The 20,301-nt window shown below is 35.0% G+C and overlaps 2 protein-coding genes across 2 annotated transcripts; both read left to right on the plus strand.

Annotated features, from left to right (window-relative positions):
- Positions 1-12,418: 12,418 nt before the first annotated feature.
- On the plus strand, positions 12,419-14,773 carry LOC107062067 (uncharacterized). The gene is made up of 3 exons (XM_015312288.1): positions 12,419-12,489; positions 13,995-14,388; positions 14,453-14,773. Exons 1-3 carry the CDS (start codon positions 12,419-12,421, stop codon positions 14,771-14,773), a joined length of 786 nt encoding a protein of 261 aa, XP_015167774.1.
- Positions 14,774-15,058: 285 nt separating this feature from the next.
- On the plus strand, positions 15,059-18,802 carry LOC107062068 (uncharacterized mitochondrial protein AtMg00810-like). Its single transcript, XM_015312289.1, has 3 exons — positions 15,059-15,175; positions 17,385-17,412; positions 18,393-18,802. The coding sequence occupies exons 1-3, from the start codon at positions 15,059-15,061 to the stop codon at positions 18,800-18,802; spliced, it is 555 nt and encodes a 184-aa protein (XP_015167775.1).
- Positions 18,803-20,301: the final 1,499 nt, after the last annotated feature.

Below are 20,301 nucleotides of genomic sequence, written 5' to 3' on the forward strand. Positions count from 1 at the left end.
TATGCTTAAACTTTAAAAATTCATACGTTAGGCTCTATTTTCACCTATCTATTTTTTTGGGTCGCTACACTCGTACTGCAAGCTACATAAAAAAGGATGCAGAAGTGTAGTATGAGTACAAAACACTGGCTACTCATTAGGTATCATAGGCGGCCGAAGTTCAGAAAGATCAAGTATATATATAAATAACATGATGAATTTTACATGAGATATATAATAATCAAAACTAACTAAACTAGTAAAAAGAAGTTCAACAACTAAACACTCACACCAAGTAGTAACACAGGTAGTCGATTTTGGGGCTGGAACTTGAAGAAAACCTTATGCGTGTTCTTGAGAGGATGGTTGACTTTTCCTCTTCTTATTCCTCTAGTTTTAAATGATTTTTGGAGGATAATATTTTGGTAGGTTCTGACTAGATTATTAGGCTTAAACTTAGTAAACCGACGTAGTTTAGGTATTAAATGACGTAGTTTAAATGCCCAATGCATAGGGGAAAATACCAAAATGACCCTGACTTAAAAGCTGACGAGGGACGACCACGGCTACACTAACAGACCGTAGAAGGGACAACAACACGTCAAGTGGGTCGTGGTTGTTGGCCAGTGTCTACTAGTTCTGGGAAGCCCCTCTACGGTCTACTTCAGGGATTGTGTGAAGGACCACGGACCGTGAAGGTCACCGTAGTTCTTCACTTGGGATGGGGTCTGCTGGCTAACGGACAACGAACCCATCCACGGCCCATCATCAAGACCACAGCCTGTTGTGGGCTCCGTGGTCTGCTGCATGACCCCTGGTGGCTCTGTCTCACTTTCATGAGCCTTCCCATGTCTCGTGTGGGGATCCACAGCCCGTGAAGGGTCCCGTGTTCCACCACTTCTGAGTGGGTGTGAACTACGAGCAGGTCGACAGACTGTGGTTCCTCTCATGGTCCGTGAACCCTTTTGTGGTTGACCAATTTTTTTGCAGTCCAGGTCTGTTAGGTCTGAGGTTTTACACTTATATTCTATCCCCCCCTTGACCCAGTCCCCGATTTATCGAATTAGAAATCTTGACCGATCTGCGGATTTCACAACTTTGAAGGTTGAGGCTAATTCTCTAAGATGCTTGATAGGGATATTGATAAAATTGTAGCTCCCTTGAGAATTAGGTTGACTTAGTGTGAGGCTTCGATTGAGTCCCATGGTGTGAGGTTTGATAACCTCACCCCTAGTTTAAAAGTTCAGGAAAAGGCTAAGGGTAGTGCGATTGTGCTATCTTTTATTAGGGGTGACATTGACATCTTGAGGGATGATGTAGTCCAGTTGTGGTAAGAAGACATATCTATTCTTTAAGGCAAGGTTCCCGACTTGATGCTCCCGTGTCTGTGCCCCTGACTGTGCATAGTAGTGAGCCTTCTCAAAGTGTGCAACCAAGTGGGGATGACGTTGTGAGAATTGATACTGCACCTATTGATGATGTTGATGCTGAGAGAGAGGATGATAGGGTCAATGATGATTTGATCTAGAAGAGTGATGAGGATTTTTGGAGGAGAGAGGAGGGTGAGCAAAGGATAGTTGTGACATTGACAGAGTTGCAGGATATAGAAGAGTTGATGGTGCACGCGACGTTTGAGAGGTCTGTTGAGGATACCTCCACAGTGGGACCAGTGGAGTCTCTTCAGACTCCACTATTCCTCATATTGTTGTGTCGGGCACTGATGCCTTGGATGAGCCTACACTCATGGTTGATGTGATCATATTGTTGGGCAATAATGTCGTGGATGATAGCACTCCTCCCAAGACTCCTAATAAGAGAACTCCATAGGCATATCCTATCAAGAGAACTGTTTACCTTTCCTCCCATACTATTTTATTTTTGCATTAAGGACACTTTATTATTTTTTGGTAGGGTGAGGGAACATGTGCCAATATTCCACTTTTTATTGTATTTTGGTTTTTTAATTTTTTTTGGATGATATAGTATTTTGTTTCGTTGTTATCAGTGTTTCGATTGGTTTATTTCATTTGGTCCCTTTCATTTTCTCTCCTATTTTCAATTACCCCATGAAGTTTGGACATCGTAGAAGTCTTGAGTTTTCATTGATAATAATTTGAGGATCATTTGTGTTCAATAATTATGTCTTGAATAGTACTCATGATGATCATGGTGTATAGTGTTTCAATTGCAAGAAAGAAATTGATGTGTTTGCATTTTTGACCTATCTTTTTGAATATTGTGTTGACTAGCTGCATTTTGATGTGTGTCTTGCAATGAAAATCGCAGGTTAACTTTTGATCTTTTCGGTCCATGCTAAATGATTGTGTTCGAATTTCCATGTGTGGTGAGGTTTTACTTAGAAACATGCTTGTGGAATCCTAGAATTTGCTTTGTTCTAATTGTCTACCCTTGGTAAGTGTAAGGAATGAACTTGGGCAGTAATTTTGAGAGGGAACCCCAATTTCCATATCCTTTTGTGACTACCTTGTGAGGGTGTACATCCATTTTGGCACCATTTGAGCCTAAACCATATGTTGACTATCATATGGAAACCTCTTGAGCCAATTCACCCCTAACTTCTTACCCAAACTCCTTTTTGGAAGAATTGATATGTTAAAATTGAAACTTAGGACAAAAGCCTAAGTGGGGGGATGTTGAAAGGAAGGAGGAAGAAAAACCAGGTGAAAGGCAAAGAAATATTAAATGAGACTCAACTTATAAGTGTGTTAAGAAAATAAGGAACCCCTCCTTACAATAAAAAAAAAAGAAAAAGAAGAAGCAATGTTTGAAAAATTGAAATGAAAAGGAGGGTTGATGGAATAAAAAGGGGTTCCTAATGTGATTGACAAATCGATGTTTGAGTTCTCAAATGGAAAAGAATGAAAAGAACTTGAGAAGAGGTGAAGATTATTGCAATAATTCTTTGAAAAGGTGAAGTCACTAAGACAAATTAAACATTCCTTAACCCACACCCCTTGATTACTTGTTACTTGTTTGAATTTCTGAATTTTTAGTTTAATTGTGACTGTTGATAACCAAACCCTTTTAGTAAATTTTGTTGAATCATCCACCCACTTGTTCTCATTACTACAAATGAATGTATTTACATTCCAAATTTCTTGATTGAATTCTCCACGTTATATCTTTCTCTGTGTGATTCGATCCCGACTCTTAAATGGGTATTTTTATTCACGACGGCCACTTGCTCTTTTAATTGGCTTTAGAGACTAGTTTGAGCATTATCTATAATTCCAATCATTTCAAAACTGCAAAAAACTTATGGGGGAGGGTATTTAGTAGAGAGACAAAAGTGATATTAATTACAAATAAAGAGAAAGGGCTAAGCACTAGAAGTGCTATTCATCCCACCAGAAAGAACAATACAGTGTCCTCAATGCAAAAAGTGACAAATAAGAGAAGTACGTTGAGTGACTCCCTGTTGTACGTAGTATAGTTGTGGGACAATTTTAGGCGAAGTGCAATGCAACTCGCCGACCTAGTTGGCAAATCGCAACGGAGCTCGCCTACCCGGTCAGCAAATCGCCAAAAAGGTTCAACTTGCCGACTGAGCCTGATTCAATCATGAAATATCTTCCTCAGTTTGGTGAACATGATGGTGATCACGAAGAAAGAATGACGAATAACCGAAACATGCATTTTGATCGGTACACTCTTCATGAATTTTGGTCCAAGAAAGCGAACTAAGTCAGGTCCATCAAACATGTTCAGTAAAGCGCCAATTATACCCTCACTTACCCAAAGTTGGTAGTAACTTTAAAAATTCAGGCTTTTTTGAGGGTGAACCTAAAGGAGGGTCGTCCATTAGGTTGGGAAAATCACTGAACTATTTCTTGACACACCTAATATTCCTCTCTTTCTTGCACAAGTGACACACACATTATTAAAATCAATTAAAACTTGGGTTACCTCTTATGAAGATCTTTATTTAACGTCGTGGTACAATGTGGAAAAGCTCTCAAGCATCGTCCAAGAATACCACTTCAATAAATCACACAACACAACCTTCCCCAATATATATTTTCAACCTTTGGCACAAGACCATGCCTTAAAACTTTTGTATAACCATTGTGTATGCTAAATGTATTGCAGAACAAAGATTAGCATTATGGAATGATATTTATCAATTGGCGAAATACATTAGTGGGCCTTGGTTAGTTGGGGGTGATTTGAATGTGGTGATGAATGATGAAGAAAAGATAGGGGGCAATGAAAATTTTGAATGTTACATTTCAAATTGTGAGTTGACAGAAATTCCCTTCAAAGGTAGCCCTTTCACATGGTGGAATGGTAGAGCTGGTAATGATTGTATCTATGAAAAGTTGGACAAATTTCTAATTAATTAGGAGATACATAATTTGTTCAACCACTCTGAAGTTGAACATTTATCAAGAACCAAGTCTGATCATGCTCATTTGGTTCTTTCATGTGAAGAGAGTAACTGCAACTATAGGAAGCCATTTAGGTTCCTAAAATTTTGGACAAATCATGAAGATTTCAAGGAGACTGTTAGGCAGAACTAGGTTCCTACGAATCCTTTAATAGCTTATAAGTAGAATATCAGAAGAGTCAAAACTGCTTTGACTAAATGGAGCAAGGATACCTATGGTGATATATTCAAGCAATTGATTATCAGAAAGGAGATTGTAAGAATTAAAGAGAAGTTATTTGAACAAGATCCAAATTCCATTAATAGAGGTGTGTTACAAAAGGCTCAAGCTGAACTTAAAAGATATCTTCATTTTGAGGAAATATTTTGGCAACAAAAAGCAGTTTATGAATGGTTTGATAATGGTGACAGAAATACAAGATTTGTTTTCATAGCATAGTAAAGGGCAGAAGGAAAAGATTGCATCTAAAGAGAATCCAAAATAGTCAGGGGATCTTGATAGAAGATAAAAGAGATGTAGCTACTGAAGCTATTGATTTCTATCACAAGCAGTTTTCACAAGAGAGTGATGCTACAAAATTCTCTCTATTGAGCCACATTCCTAGTACTATTATTGATGATGAGAACAATATTATGTGTAAAATTCCAAATTCAGAAAAGGTTAAAAGGGTTGTGTTTAGCTTAAATGGAGATAGTGCTAGTGGACCTAATGGTTTGACAGGAAGATTTTATCAATCTTGTTGGGATAATATTTGAAATGATGTGCTAACAATGGTTCATGACTTTATTCAAGGTAAAGTTGTTGCCTAAGTCCATAACGCATACTAATTTGGTTCTTATACCTAATAAAGAAAATATACAATCTTTCTCTGATTTGAGACCTATTAGTCTGAGTAACTTCATCAACAAGATTCTTTCTAGGATTACTCATGATATACTTGAGTCCATGTTGCCTAATTTGATCTCAAATAACCAATCTGGATTTGTGAAAGGTAGAAGTATTATTGAGAATGTTTTACTGACTCAGGAGATTGTAACTGATATTAAGAAGAGGGGTAAGCCGGCTAATGTAGTCATTAAGCTTGACATGGCTAAAGGTTATAACAGAGTATCTTGGTTCTTTCTAATGAAAGTTCTAAGAAAGATGGGTTTTCTAATGATTTTGTTGATTTGATATGGAGGTTGGTAGCTAACAATTGGTACTTAGTTTTGATTGATGGCAAATCACATTTCTTCTTTCATTCTACTAGGGGTGTAAAGCAAGGAGACCTCCTATCTCCTGCTCTATTTATATTATCAGCAGAAGTTTTGTCGAGGGCTTTGAATGCTTTATTTTATGATGCCCAATTTGTTGGATATGGTCTTCCGAAGTTTACAACTCAATAATATTGCATATGAAGATGACACTATTATTTTTTCCTCCGCTGACAAATATTTTCTAAAAAAGATAGTAGCAACTTTGCAGGAGTATGAAGCTCAATCTGGCCAAAAAATTAATAAAGATAAAAGCTCTTTTTTATGCATCTAAGTGCTCTAGCAGATTTGAGAAGGGTGGTAGAGGAATGCACATGCATTCCTATGAGTCAATTCCATTTTAAATACTTAGGTTTCCCCATTACGCATGCAAGGAAAAGAAAGGATCATTATGCATATCTCATTAGAAAGATAAGGGACAATCTACAAGCCTGCAAAGATAACATGCTATCATTTGGGGTAAGGAGGTGTTAATTTCCAATATTTTAAAAGGCATTCTTATTCATGTTTTATATGATATTGTTCCTCCTAAATATGTTTTGAAAGAACTCCATAGAATCATTGCAAAATTCTTTTGGAGTAACAACATTACAGTAAGAGTAAACATTGGGCAGCTTGGGATAAGGTTTTCTTACCAAAGATTGAAAGAGGTCTGGATTTTAGATCAGTGATTTAAGTTTCTCAAGATATGTTTGCTAAACTTTGGTGGAAGTTTAGAACTCAAAGGTCTCCTTGGCCAAACTTCATGTGGAATAAGTATTGCAAGAAACAAATTCCTACTCTTGTTCAGTGGAAAGATGAACACATGTGTCGAAACATATGTTAGGGAATAGAGAGATTATTGAAAAAATATTGTGGTGGGAACCAAAGGGAGGTACTTATAGCATTTGGTTTGATAACTGGACCATCTAGTTCATCTATATCTCCAACATTCTAAATTTCAAGGGCACTACTCTCTAGCAGATATAGATGTTTTCTTGAAAGAGGATGGTTGAGACTTCATTATTATGTAGGATCACTTGCCCAGTAACATTATTGAGCATGTTAGACTTAATATGGGTTATATTGCATTCCTGAGAAGTAGATAAACCTTGGCGGACTAAGTCTAGTACTGGGAAATTCACTGTCAAATCTGCTTGGGACATCCTCAGAAATAGATCTATCTCCAATGATGACTTTAAGAAGTTGTGGGTGGAGGGACTCCCTTTTAAAAATTTCTTTTTTTGATGGAGGGTATGGACAAAAATAGTTCTTGTGGCTGCTTTTCTATCTTCCTGGGATCCTAACTATTCGAATTTATATCATTGTTCTAAAGTTTATGTGAGTGAAACAGATGAACTTTTATTCTAATCAAGAGAATTGGCTGCTTCTATTTTTTATTACTATGCTAGGGCTGCTGGATTGCAAGGTCCTTTGGTACTGGTGAAATAGACTATGAAGAAATGGTGGGATTTCCAAAGTAAAAGTGCAGTGATTAAGATTGTGTATCAAGCAATGCCTAACATTATTCTTTGGTTTCTCTGGAAGAGCAGGAACACAATTTTACATGGAGGTTCATATTCTAGTAACAAGGTTATTTGGGATATAAATTCTAATATTCACAAGTTTATTAGTTTAAAGTTCAACTTCTTAACCTTTCCTAATACTTGGCCTCAAATTAAATGGTATTTAAACTGGAAAAACACAGACCTGTTTTTCACAGCAAAGTTTTTAGGTGGGTTCATTTGGATCGATGTCTAGTTAAGTTTGAAAAAATTTTGATTGGTTGAACTTTGAGGTGTTCATTTGGTACTAAACCAGGACTTAAAAGCATCATTTATAACTTTCAACTAAGTCGAACTTGGTTAAACTCAATCACGTCTTTTCCAAGCACAACATATTTGAAATAGTAGTCCAACTCAATATCTAGACTTTTTATGGTGGTATTTTGTCTTATTGAGGGATTCATTCCATTGAACGACAGATAATGAACTGGATAACTATTTAAAATGGTGTTAGTATACCTCATATCAGTACTTCAATTGAAGTGGCTCGCTTCAACATTAGATTGCTAGATTCTACTCCTCTCCAATTTGTGATCTTATCCCCGACAGCTAACTGGACCTTCCGACCCATAGAGGATGAAAATAAACACCCGTCACAAAAGAGAAGTGAAGTTGAAAGCATCATCGCTAAATCTTTGATGGATAAAGTTTGAATTGAGGTTTTACTCGAAGTGGTAGAGAAATACCTGATAGCAGGTCAAATCCGCTCCAATGCTTGAAATCCAAATCGTCCAAGATATGATAACACCAGCGCAGAGGTTGGAATTCGTGGAAAAATGTCATCACACAGAGGCGGACAGTGGTTAATCTTTGTTCACTAAAGAGTATTTGAAAACTCAGATCCGTACCTTTGTTATTTCTCTGTTCTTAGCTTTGAGGAAGATTCACTTTCCACTTTCCCTTTCTAGATTAGCGTTTTTGTTGTCATTTCTATTTTTTATTTTTTATTATTTTGTCTTGGGCTTATTGCAGGTCTGGATTGGCTTTTCCTTTTGATGTAGATGTGTCATTTTTTTATTATTATTCTTAATAAGTCATAGCCTTGTAAGGTCATTTATATTATTTTTTTAAATACTAGTGCGCGCTTCCTTTGATTCAATCAACTCCATTTCAATCTTTTATTTACCCATGTTGGTCCTCTTTTCCATCACAACAGAGCATAAGAAGATGTTTTTGTTGAATAAGTTGGGCAACTTTGACAGGAACGCCAATGTAATTTATAATTGGTCCAAAAGTCTATTTGTCACGTGCATTGTCACATTTTTTTTTTCTTCATATTATGAGTTTATTTGTCACGTGTATTGTCACATTATTTAATGTTTTCATATTATAAGTCTATTTTTCACGTGTATTATCACATTATTTAATGTATTTATATTATAAGTCTATATGTCGTGTGTATTTTCACGTTTACTTAATATTTTCATACTATGTGAATCTATTACTAGATCTACATATATAATGTTATATCGGGAGGAAAGCCTTCAAACAACATAAACTTATATATGTGTGACCTTTAGGTCATTAGTTCGAGCCATGGAAGAAGTCATTAATGTTGGCAATAATGTGGTCTATTTACATCACACCCCTTGGGGTGTGGCCTTCCCCTAACCCTGCTAACAGGGAAAGCTTTGTGCACCAATCTTCTATTGTTTTTTTATAAAATGTTAATCCTCTACTATGAATGACAAGGAAATATTCCAAATAACTAATTCAATTTTTCATTTACATGTACAGTTTCTCCTAATATGATTCAATAAAAAAAATCTCAAGAACTATAGCTCCTTAAAACCATAGAAAATGATTTTTTACACTTCTAATTAATACACCCTCATTTCAATTTGTTTGTCCTAATTTTCTTTAAGTCCATTTAAAAACAGAATGTCTCTTTTCTATTTCAACAACTCTTTATTTTTAACTTTCCACATGACATATTTAAGACCAGAAGATTAAATGGTATTTTGATCTATTTGACATATCTTGATTCAAAAGTTTTCTTTAATTATAAAAACTTCATGCGAAGTCAAAATAGGAAAAAAAATTGAGACTAAAGGAATATCATTTATCGTTACTTTTAAACCTTGATTATCTTATTTGAAGTTATTGAACTAATTACTTTCCTTTTGACATCATATTTATCACATTTTGTGTTACTTCCAAGATTTCATGTGGTGTACACAAGGATGATCAAGGACATATGCGATGAAGTCAAGACTGGGGTAAGGACAATAAGGGGTTACTTACAACACTCCCTATGTGATGTGGCCGCACTAGGATAAACTCTTAGCATGTTTTTCATTTAATATATCCCTCACATCACCTTGTTATTTTTCAATATCGCTAGTACCTTTCAAAGCAACTTCGATCATATCATTTGTTTGTTTTTCATTTTGATTTCTTCTCGATATCAAAGGACATCTAAATTCATAATGACCTACACTCATGACCTACACCCCTCCTTTTTTCATTTAATATTTCTCTCACATCATCTTGTTATTTTTCAATACGCTAGTACCTTCAAAGAAACTTCGACGATACCATTAGTTTGTTTGTCATTTTGATTTCATCTAGAGATAAAAGGACATCAAACTTCATGATGTCCTTGGTGCTTACAATAATTGCAATACAAAGGCAAATTATCATATACAATCTTCTGGAAAACCTCGATCAATTTACTAGATTTTCCATTCACAAATGTAGCCTTATACATTTTGGAAGCTAATCTATTATAAAGTATAACCTTAACCCTAACCGTGCTAGACCTTGACTTGATTTGAGTCGCTTTAACTATAAATTTTGTTTTCCCAACAAATGATGCTATAGACCTAGACACCATTCCTCTACCTGCTAACTTTCTACACTAATTTGTGTATTGCATAATCTCATATCTAAGGTTGCGTCCTTGGTTAGCTACACCTGCATAATGTCTTGTATAATAACTTTTCTTCAATGTTTCTTCGACCTACCTGTATCTCTCCTAAGAATATCCATAGCCAACCTCTCACACCTCTCCACTGCTATTCATGCATCTCCTTTTTCCTATGTTCGAAATTTCTCTGTCTTATTGCTCCCATCCTATCCACTACCACAATCACTCCTTCCTTATCCCATCGATCCTTATTTTTAATCTTATCTTTCTTAGTATGAATATAGATCCACCACAATATACCTATTTTCAAAACATTCATCCTCTAAACATGAGAGTTCTTGATTAGACAACACTCCACCTTATACAACATAGTTTGTCTAACCATCAGTCTATACTTACCTTTATGTTTTGGTGGCACCTTTTTAATTATCACATCCATACTCTCGATACAAGCCTCCATTTTATCAACTCTGCGCCAATGTGTTGTGTGACTTCATCAATCTCCTTGTTTTCTTGGATAATAGACCCAAAATACTTGGGATTTTCTATATTTTGGATGAGTTGTGCATCAAGCCTCACTCCACACCAGCCTCAGATGTTACATCATTGAATTTACACTCCAATTGTTCTAGCTTTGTCCTACTCAACCTAAACCCTTTAGACTTCAGGGTTCATTTCCTAACCTCCATCTTAACATTAATTTCATTACAATTCTAGTCAATTAGAATGATGTCATCTACAAGTAATATATACCATGACGCCTCACCTTGGATTCTCCGTGTCAATTCATCTATCAGAAATGCAAATCAAAATAGGCTAAGTGTTGATCCTAGTATGGCCCCATCACTTAGAAACTTCTCTAAGTATCCTCCTATTGTCTTTACCCGAGTCTTCACTTCATCGTACATGTCTTTGACCGCCTAGTGTACACCACCAGAAATCATGGAAATAACATAAAGAGTGATAAATATGATGTCAAAAAGGGAAGTAATTAGTTCTGTAATTTTAATCAAGCTAATCAATTTCTTATGGTCTTAAATTAAAGATATGTCAAATATACCAAAATATTATTTAATCCTCTAGTCTTAAAAATGTCATGTGGAAAGATAAAAATAAAGATTATCAAAAAAGAAAATAGACATTATTTTTTAAACGGACATAAAAGAAAAAGTAAGACAAACAAATTGAAATAGATAGTGTATTGATTAAAAATAAAGATTATCAAAAAAGAAAATAGACATTATTTTTTAAACGGACATAAAAGAAAAAGTAGGACAAACAAATTGAAACAGATAGTGTATTGATTAGAGGTGTAAGATCATTTTCTATGTTTTTATTGAGCTAAAGTTGTTGAGATTTTTTTCTTGAATCATATTAGGAGAAACTGTACGTTTAAATGAAAAATTAAACTAGTAATTTGACATATTTCCTTTTCATTCGTAGTATAGAATTAACATTATATAAAAAAACGATAGTAGTTTTTCGCACAAAGCATTCCATGATAGCGGGGTTTGAGGGAAGGCCACACCCCAAGGGGTGTGATGTAAATAGACTACGCTAGTGCCAGCAATAATGACTTCTTCCATGGCTCAAACCAGTGACCTATAGGTCACACATATATAACTTTATGTTGTTTCAAGGCTCTCTTCCCGAAGAACTTTATATATGTAAATCTAGTAATAGATTCAGAGAAAATGATCAAAATGGTCCTTCATGTATGAGGGTTACTTTATGTTGATCCTTAATATATTCCACATGATCCATATGATCCTTAATGTATTATAAAAGAGGATCATTTTGGTCCTTAGCCCTAAAAATTAACTGAAAACAGAAAAAATGTTAAACTTAACTGTGGGTCCCACAGTTGGGAGCCTTCTTCCTCCATCTTTCTTGCACAGTTCTTCTCCTTCATCTTTTTTTTTTCATTTCTTCTACAACTTGTGCTACCAAAATCTTCTCATGCACAGAAAAGTTTCTTCAAATTTCAAAAGAATATTTGTAAGATATTTGTTTTCTACATCTATCTGTTCAATTTTACCCTTTAATTTTAAAAATAGAATTAAAAATGGCTTGAAAAAATTAGTAATTTTGAAAAGAATAAAACAAAGAAAGCTATATCCTCCCCATAAATCACTTCGACAAGAAAGAATAACTAGTTACAATTTTAAAAGAGTTAATTTATGGTGATCTCCTGGAAGGAGAAATTGAGTCTTTAATTTGATTTACTTAGTTTACATTTGTTTTAATGATTTTGGTTCTCTTATTCTTCTTTATGAATGATAATGGAAGCTTCTGAAAATTTTGTTTAGATGGAGATGAGAAATAGGTGTAGTGTGTATTATTTTTCTTATGAGGATATAGAGCATGACCTCAAATGGCAAAAGAAAAAAGTTGAGGAGAAGGGTTTACGGTGGTGATGGTGATGGTGAAAGAAAGTAAATCTGTTAAATCTAACAGGCTTTTTTTTTTGGTTAGTTTTAGGGTTAAAGGACTAAAATAATCATCTTTTCATATACATTAAGGACCATATGGATCATATGAAATATATTAAGGATCTACATAAAGCAACATTCATACATGAAGGACCATTTTGATAATTTTCTCAATAGATTCACCTAGTATTAAAATACTATATCAACGTGAAATTACCCATGACAGATATACTTATAATATAAAAATATTAAATAATGTGATAATACACATGACAAATGGACTCACAATATGAAAATATTAAATAATGTGACAATAAATGTGACAAATAAACTCATAATATGAAAATATTAAATAATGTGACAATACATGTGACAAATAAACTCTTGGACCTACTATAAATTACCCTAGCGTTCCTATCAAAGTTGTGTTATACCTCATTTTAACCGGGTCAAAAATAGTGTACAACACATTGATGATTCCTAAATTAATTAACTAACTTAAGGAGTCGCCACCTAATTAATTACGGTGAATTCGTGCGCCAAAAATTGTTTAAAGAAATGTCTAAAGCTAACTTCATTTTAAGGTCTACTAAACATAATATTCTAGGTAAGGGTTAAACTAATCTAAATAAAAAGTATTAATCGCCATTTAAGATCCATTACAGACGGCTAACCGACCGAACTTAATTAATTAATTAGGCTAGGTGTAAAAGATTCAAAATTCATGTATAAAGGCTAAATCTCAAGTACCTTTAAAATCATTGCTTGGAAAACACTTCTTATGAAAATTTGTCTTGTTAAAAATGTGTGGATGTAAAATAGTGTTGTAAGAATTAAACTTGTTTGTTGGAGAAATAATGATGCCTTGAATCCACTTGAAGTTGATAAGAGATAGGATTTGTTTTTTCAATAATTGAAGCATTAGAAGCAGTAAAAGAATATCTAGTGAACTTAACTAGATTTAGGACTTGGATAAATTCAAGAACATACAAGTTAAAGAATAAATTTCAAAATAAAATCTGAAAATCTAAACCAAAAAGAGTTGGGCAAAAACGTTTTTGTGGTTTGTTGTTAACTACAAGAAAATTTTGATGAGGAACATTTCTATCTTAAGTATGTTGGTTTCTTATGTTTTAAAAATAAAGGCTCTCTTTTAAGTGATAAAAGTATGTATTCATAGCTACTGTATATTAAGCGTAATTATTTTATCTTATAATATAGTTACTACTTTTTAGTATCTTTAGAAGACTCCTCCTATTGTAGGAGTTTAATGTTGTTGTACATTTGTAGAAGAGTCCTCTAACGGTTTAGGAGTTTTGGCAGCAAAGCTTCCTTAAGTTTAGCTACAGGTTGTTGTTATTGGTTATATTTAACGCTTGGATGTTGAAGGAATAAAATCATCTTTCGACTACTTTTGTCTATCAGATTTTACATGGTATCAGAGCCTCTAGCCTCTTACGAGTCAGATCTTTTTTGTTTTCTCTTCCCATCTATGTCTGCATCTCAAGAACAACCCCTCCTGTTGCTATTAACTCTGGTGATGCTACTTCCACCAACAATAGTGCTTCTGCTGCTTCACCTATAATTCATGTGGTAGAATTCAATCCCGCGTCTCAGTTATTACCTATCAAACTACAAGGTAACCTCAACTTCTCGACTTGGAAAGCGCAACTTGTGATGCTACTCAATGGCCATACACTCATGGGACATCTTGACAGATCAAAACTGTCACCACCAATGACTGTTACCCGAGATAACCTTACGATTCCAGATCCCAGATACCATATATGGTTCTCTCAGGACCAACTGATCCAGCAAGCAGTGATGGCATCTGTCGATCCCACCATTGCGCCTACTGTTGGCACAACTCCATCTTCTAAGACAGCCTGGGAATTTCTTCACGTCTTACGCAAATAAGAGCCACACTAGCATTTTTAGTTTGTGCGACCAACTGGAAAATATTAAGAAAGCCTCTAAATCGGTTACAGAATACTTACAAGAGGTTCGAATTTTTCCTGATACTGTCAAAGTTGTTGGTTCACCAGTACAAGATGACAAACTTATTGTAAAGTTTCAAAGCGGCTTGGGCCCCGAGTATCGTGAGATCTCTGCTTCCGTAAGAGCACGAGACTCTTTCTTGAGTTTTGAAGAATTGTTTCACAAGCTCACAGATCATGAGCTTTTCCTCAAGCACCAAGACCTTGAGAAGTCATCTTCCAATATCATAGCTGCAGTAGAACAGAGGACAAACATGCCAGCCCAGTCTAAAGGACAATCGTCGCTTTAACAATCAACAATGGAACCAATCTACGTTTCGACAGTCCAACTTCAATAATCAGCAAATATGAGATCAAATTCGATACAATTTGTTTGATGCCAATTGTGCCAAAAATTTGGTCACACTGCAGATGTATGCCGTTCCAAATCTCACAATCATTTTGAAGCTAAGGCCAACTTTACCTCTAAATTGCAGTCAATAGACAACTCTTGGTTTCTCGATTCAGGTGCGACTCATCATGTCACGGTTGAACCTCATAATCTTGAAGAGTATACAGGCAATGAGGGAATATCTATGGGTGACGGTAAAACCATTCCTATTACTCATACTGGTTCAACTCAAATACAAGCACCTGATTCTGTTTTCAGGCTTTCTAAGACTCTATGTGCTCCATTAATTAAAGGGAAAAGGGTCTGATATACCCCTCAACTTTGTCATTTAGAGCTAATATATCCCTCGTTATGAAAGTGGCTCATATATACCCCTACTTATATACAAATGGCTCACATATACCCTTTTCCTCTAACTAAAATGAAAAAAATTAATTTTTGTTGAATTTTTTATTTTATTTTTTTAAAAAAAATATAGTCCCATATGAGTATATTTATTGATACTCAAACATATTTTTGACTTTTTTTAGTTTCAATGACTAATTTAAATTTTATTATTTTGATGGTCAAATTTTATTTATGTTTTCACTAATATTCTTGTAAAACTTATTATAGATGACCAAATTTGTTTCTTCAAATACAAAAATTAAATTACAATATAGACAAAAAAAAAGTTTTAAATTATAATATAGCCACAAAAAAATAGTTTTAAATTTTTTCTTTACACTAAGGAATGAAAGAAAAAAAAAATAAGAATAAGAAACTCAAATAATTATAATCAAAGAAGTCAAAAAATAATTTATGTATGAAAAAGATTAAAACATACCTTGAACTTTGCTAGAAGAAATATACCCCATAATAATTTTTAAGAAAATTAAAAGTCAAAAATATAAATTTAAAACTAATTTTTTCACTTCCGTTAAATGAAGGGTATGTGTGAGCTCATTTTGTAACGGTAGGGGTATATGCAATGGTGGAGCCAGAACTTTGACAAAGGGGTGTCAAAATATAAAGAAGTAAAATCGTGTAGAAGTCAAGAAGTGTCAATATGTAATATATATACATAAAAAATATTTTTAGTCTAGCTACACAATGTAATTTTTCGACGAAGGGGTGTCGGTCGACACCTCTCAACCTCCACTGGGCATATGTGAGCCGTTTGTATAACGGTAAGGGTATATATGAGTCACTTTCATAACAAGTGACATATCAGCTCCAAATGGCAAAGTTGAGGTGTATATCAGGCCCTTTTCCCTTAATTAAAAAAAAACTTATTTCTATAGCCAAGTTTTGTCAAGACAATCTCACATCTATTGAATTTTTTCCTTTTACTTTTCTTGTGAAGGACCTGCATACTTAGAAGCCGCTGGTACAAGGCCGGAATAAGAATAGGCTCTATGAATGGCCGTATCTGCCAACAAGACCACCAATATCCATTAATCTCACCTCCACAAAGGTTCCTTTTCAGCTATGGCATAGTCGCTTGGTTCATCCTCAATCGAAGATTTTAAACTTTGTTTTGAAAAAAATTTCTTTACCTGTTGCTACTACAGTGAAATTTGAATTTTGTAATGCTTGTTCTTCTAATAAAGCACATCGTTTGCCATTTCAACTACTCACTTTATCCAGTAATGTACCTCTTCAGGTCATCTTTAGCGATTTATGGGGACCATCCCCCATTTTATCACTAGAAAAAATTTATATTACTGTATCTTTGTTGATCAATACACCAAGTATACTTTGTTGTCTACACTTAAAAATAAAAGTGAAGTCGCCTCTTTGTTCCAAACCATTCGTCCTTTGGCAGAGAATTTTTCAAAAAAAAATTAAATCTCCTTATATTGATGGAGGGGGTGAATAAAATAATCTTTAGTCCTATCTTCAACAAAATGGCATTGAACATTTAGTTTCACCTCCCTACACGCCACAACGCGTTGCCATAGCTGAACGTCGTTATCGTCATTTTGTTGAAACAGCCAAAACACTTCTCCATGAGGCTTCCCTACCACCAGACCTATGGTCTTTTATCTGCCATCATGTTGTTTATCTCATTAATCGGCTACCCGCTCCCATCTTACATAACGCGTCACCCTACCAACAATTATTTGGTAAACCACCCAACTATGCCATCTTAAAATTTTTGGTTGTCTCTTTTATCCATGGCTTAAACCCTATGCCAAAGATAAGTTGGAGCCTAAGTCCACCCCTTGTTTGTTATTAGGTATTTCTCCGATCCATCATGCATACCTCTGCTTTGACCCAATGCGGTAAAAAATATTCATAAGTCGTGATGTTCTCTTTTATGAAAAAAAATTCCTTTTAAAACGATGTTTCTACATATAAGGAAAAACTTTTCTAAACTGACCTGGGGAGATGTTAACTCCAAGGAGGAAACTCTAAAGTCGGTTCCTATTCAAACTCCCTCTCATGATATACCACCACCTATACCACTGTCCTTAGAATCCCTTTACCTAGATCATCAGGATACTCACTCCTTCAATTCTTGCTAGGTACCAGCAGCTACTGCAACTGATCCAGGTAATTCTAAACTTTCTTCTACTTCTTCACAGCATCACAAAACCTCAAACACACAGCCTACACCTTTGATAACATATCAACGACGTAAATCTAACATTACCATTCCACACCAAATCCCAAGTGCTCCCTCTCCAGCCACTAATTCACCATTGTCAATTTCTTCACTTCTTGGAAGCAAAAGTCCCATCCCCGAACACCATTTCATGCCAATTCCAGAGACTGCACCAAATCGAATAACCACTAGGTCCCATAATAATATTACCAAGCCCAAAAGACATTTCAGTTTTATAACTCACTTCACTCCTACACCAAAAACCTTCAAACAAGCTACCATCCATGAAGAGTGGAAACAAGCTATGAAAGCATAATATGATTCTTTAAAGAAGAATCTGACTTGGGAATTGGTACCACGAGACTCAACGAAGAATGTTTTGGACTGCAAATGGTTGTATCATATTAAACAAAAAGCAGACGGTTCTATAGATCGATACAAAACTCGCCTTGATGTAAAAGGGTTCACGCAGCGCCCTGGCTTGGATTTTCATGAGACCCTTAGTCCTATTATCAAGCCAACACCAGTGTGACTTGTGTTATTCATAGGAGTGCAGCACAATTGGTCGATTCATCAACTTGACGTCAACAATACTTTCCTGCAGGGCCAGTTGACTGAAGAGGTTTTTATGTCTCAGCCTCAAGGATTTGTTAACTGACAATTCCATTCTCATGTTTGCAGATTAAAAAGATCCATTTATTGACTTAAACATGCAACGCGATCTTGGTATACTGCATTGCAATCATCTACAGAAAATGGGATTTATTAAGTCTGAATCTAACACCTCTTTTTTCACTTTGAAGAATATGGTGTCTACTGTCTATGTGCTCGTCTATGTTGACGACATTTTGATCACGGGAAGTCATCCCGGCTTGATTAGACATTTTATTGATTCCTTGGGTTCATGGTTTTTCTTTGAAGGATCTAGGGTATTTAAACTATTTTTTGGGTGTCGAGGTTAAAAAAGAGTCAGGTGGTCTTCTTCTCACTCAATCAAAATACATTCTTGATATTCTGTCTGAACTGGATATGCAAGATTGTAAAAGAGTCCTGACACCAATTTGCTCTGGTAAAATGCCTCGAGCAGTTGATGGTTCTCCACCTGCTAATGCCACCCTCTACAGGCGCACTCTCAGTAAGTTTCAATATTTATCATTCACACGGCCTGACATTTCTTATGCTGTCAACAAACTATCACATTTTATGCATGATCCTACTAATGAACACTGGAAGGCGGTTAAAAGGATACTACAGTATCTCAAAGCCACAACAACTTCAGGTCTTCATATTCTTCAAAACTCATACTGCAATCTTTCCATGTACGCTGATGCTGATTAGGCGGGAGACTCGGATAATAGAATATCCACATCAAGCTATGTTCTTTTCTTTGGGTGCAATCCTGCGAGTTGGTCGTCAAAAAAGCAACAAGTTGTAGCTCGGTCATCTACTGAAGCAGAATACAAATCAGTTGCAAATGCTCTGTCCAAACTCACATGGGTGCGCAACTTGCTCAATGAATTGTGTATCATCATTCAAAATATACCCACAATATTTTGTGACAATGTAGGTGTCACTATCTCGGTAAGAATACAGTGTTTCATAGCCGTATGAAACATATTGTTGTGGACTTTTGTTATGTTAGGAACCAAGTTCAAGCACATCGAGTTCTTGTAAAACACACTCATGCTTGTGATCAACTTGCTGATACATTTACCAAGGCATTACCAACACTAGCCTTTGCAAGGTGTGGTTCCAACTTAGGTGTTGTTGGACCACACTTAACTTGAGGGTGTCTATTAAGCATAATTATTTTATCTTATAATAAGTTACTGTTATAGTTAATGCTTTTTAGTATCTTTAGAAGACTCCTCATATTGGAGGAGTTTAATATTGTTGTATATTTATCAAAGAGTCCTCCAACGGTTAAGGAGTTTATGCAACAATTAGATTCCTTAAGTTTAGCTACAGGTTGTTGTTATTGGTTTTATTTAATGCTTGGATGTTGAAGGAATAAAATCATCTTTCGACTACTTCTGTTTATGAGATTTTATACTGTATGGGGTCAAAGAAAATTCTTACATATCAGGGTACACATAAATACAGATAAAAACATTAATAACATAGACACAATTAAATAAAACAAGCTGAGATAAATGAGGTAATTAATAGTTATGCTCGGCTTTAAGAGAAGGAAAGAATCTCATTTGTTATTCGACAACTGAACAATATGAAGCGGGAAAGAGTAAGGTTGTACAGACTCCATGTATAGGATATGCAAGCTCCATGCGGTAATAGTGTCGTTGAGTCTCAAAATGAGACTCATCGGCTCCAATTTTCATATCAAATAAACATGAGAAAAGAGTTAGATAAGGAAATTTGATTATTGATACAGTCTAAAAGAGGATAACAGTCATTTGAAAATTATATTAATCATCCCTAGGAACATGTTACATTCTCATTTAAACCAAACTGGATATTTTACGTACTTGGCACAAACTAAGTACTATATAAAAAACATCCCCCATAAATATATATCTCTAAAAATAATGCAACAAAGAGCAAATAGGATTCTTGTTTCACTATTATATATTATATCAAATCATAGATTAGCATGTGCTAGTAAATACAGTTTATCTAATTCATAACCAAAGTAGTCATTTTATCATTTTTTAAAGAAAAAATTAGTATGGGGTAGTTTTAAATCCAGCAGAACATAGAGTTGTACATGATAACTCCATTTATATGATTAAAATCAGATTTTTCATGACTAAAGACAGATTATCATATCACAGCAATACCCACAATCTATTAAGACTTGGACTATTTTTACTTTTATT

This window comes from Solanum tuberosum, unplaced genomic scaffold (assembly GCF_000226075.1).
Source record: "Solanum tuberosum cultivar DM 1-3 516 R44 unplaced genomic scaffold, SolTub_3.0 scf00188, whole genome shotgun sequence".
NCBI lineage: Eukaryota > Viridiplantae > Streptophyta > Magnoliopsida > Solanales > Solanaceae > Solanum > Solanum tuberosum.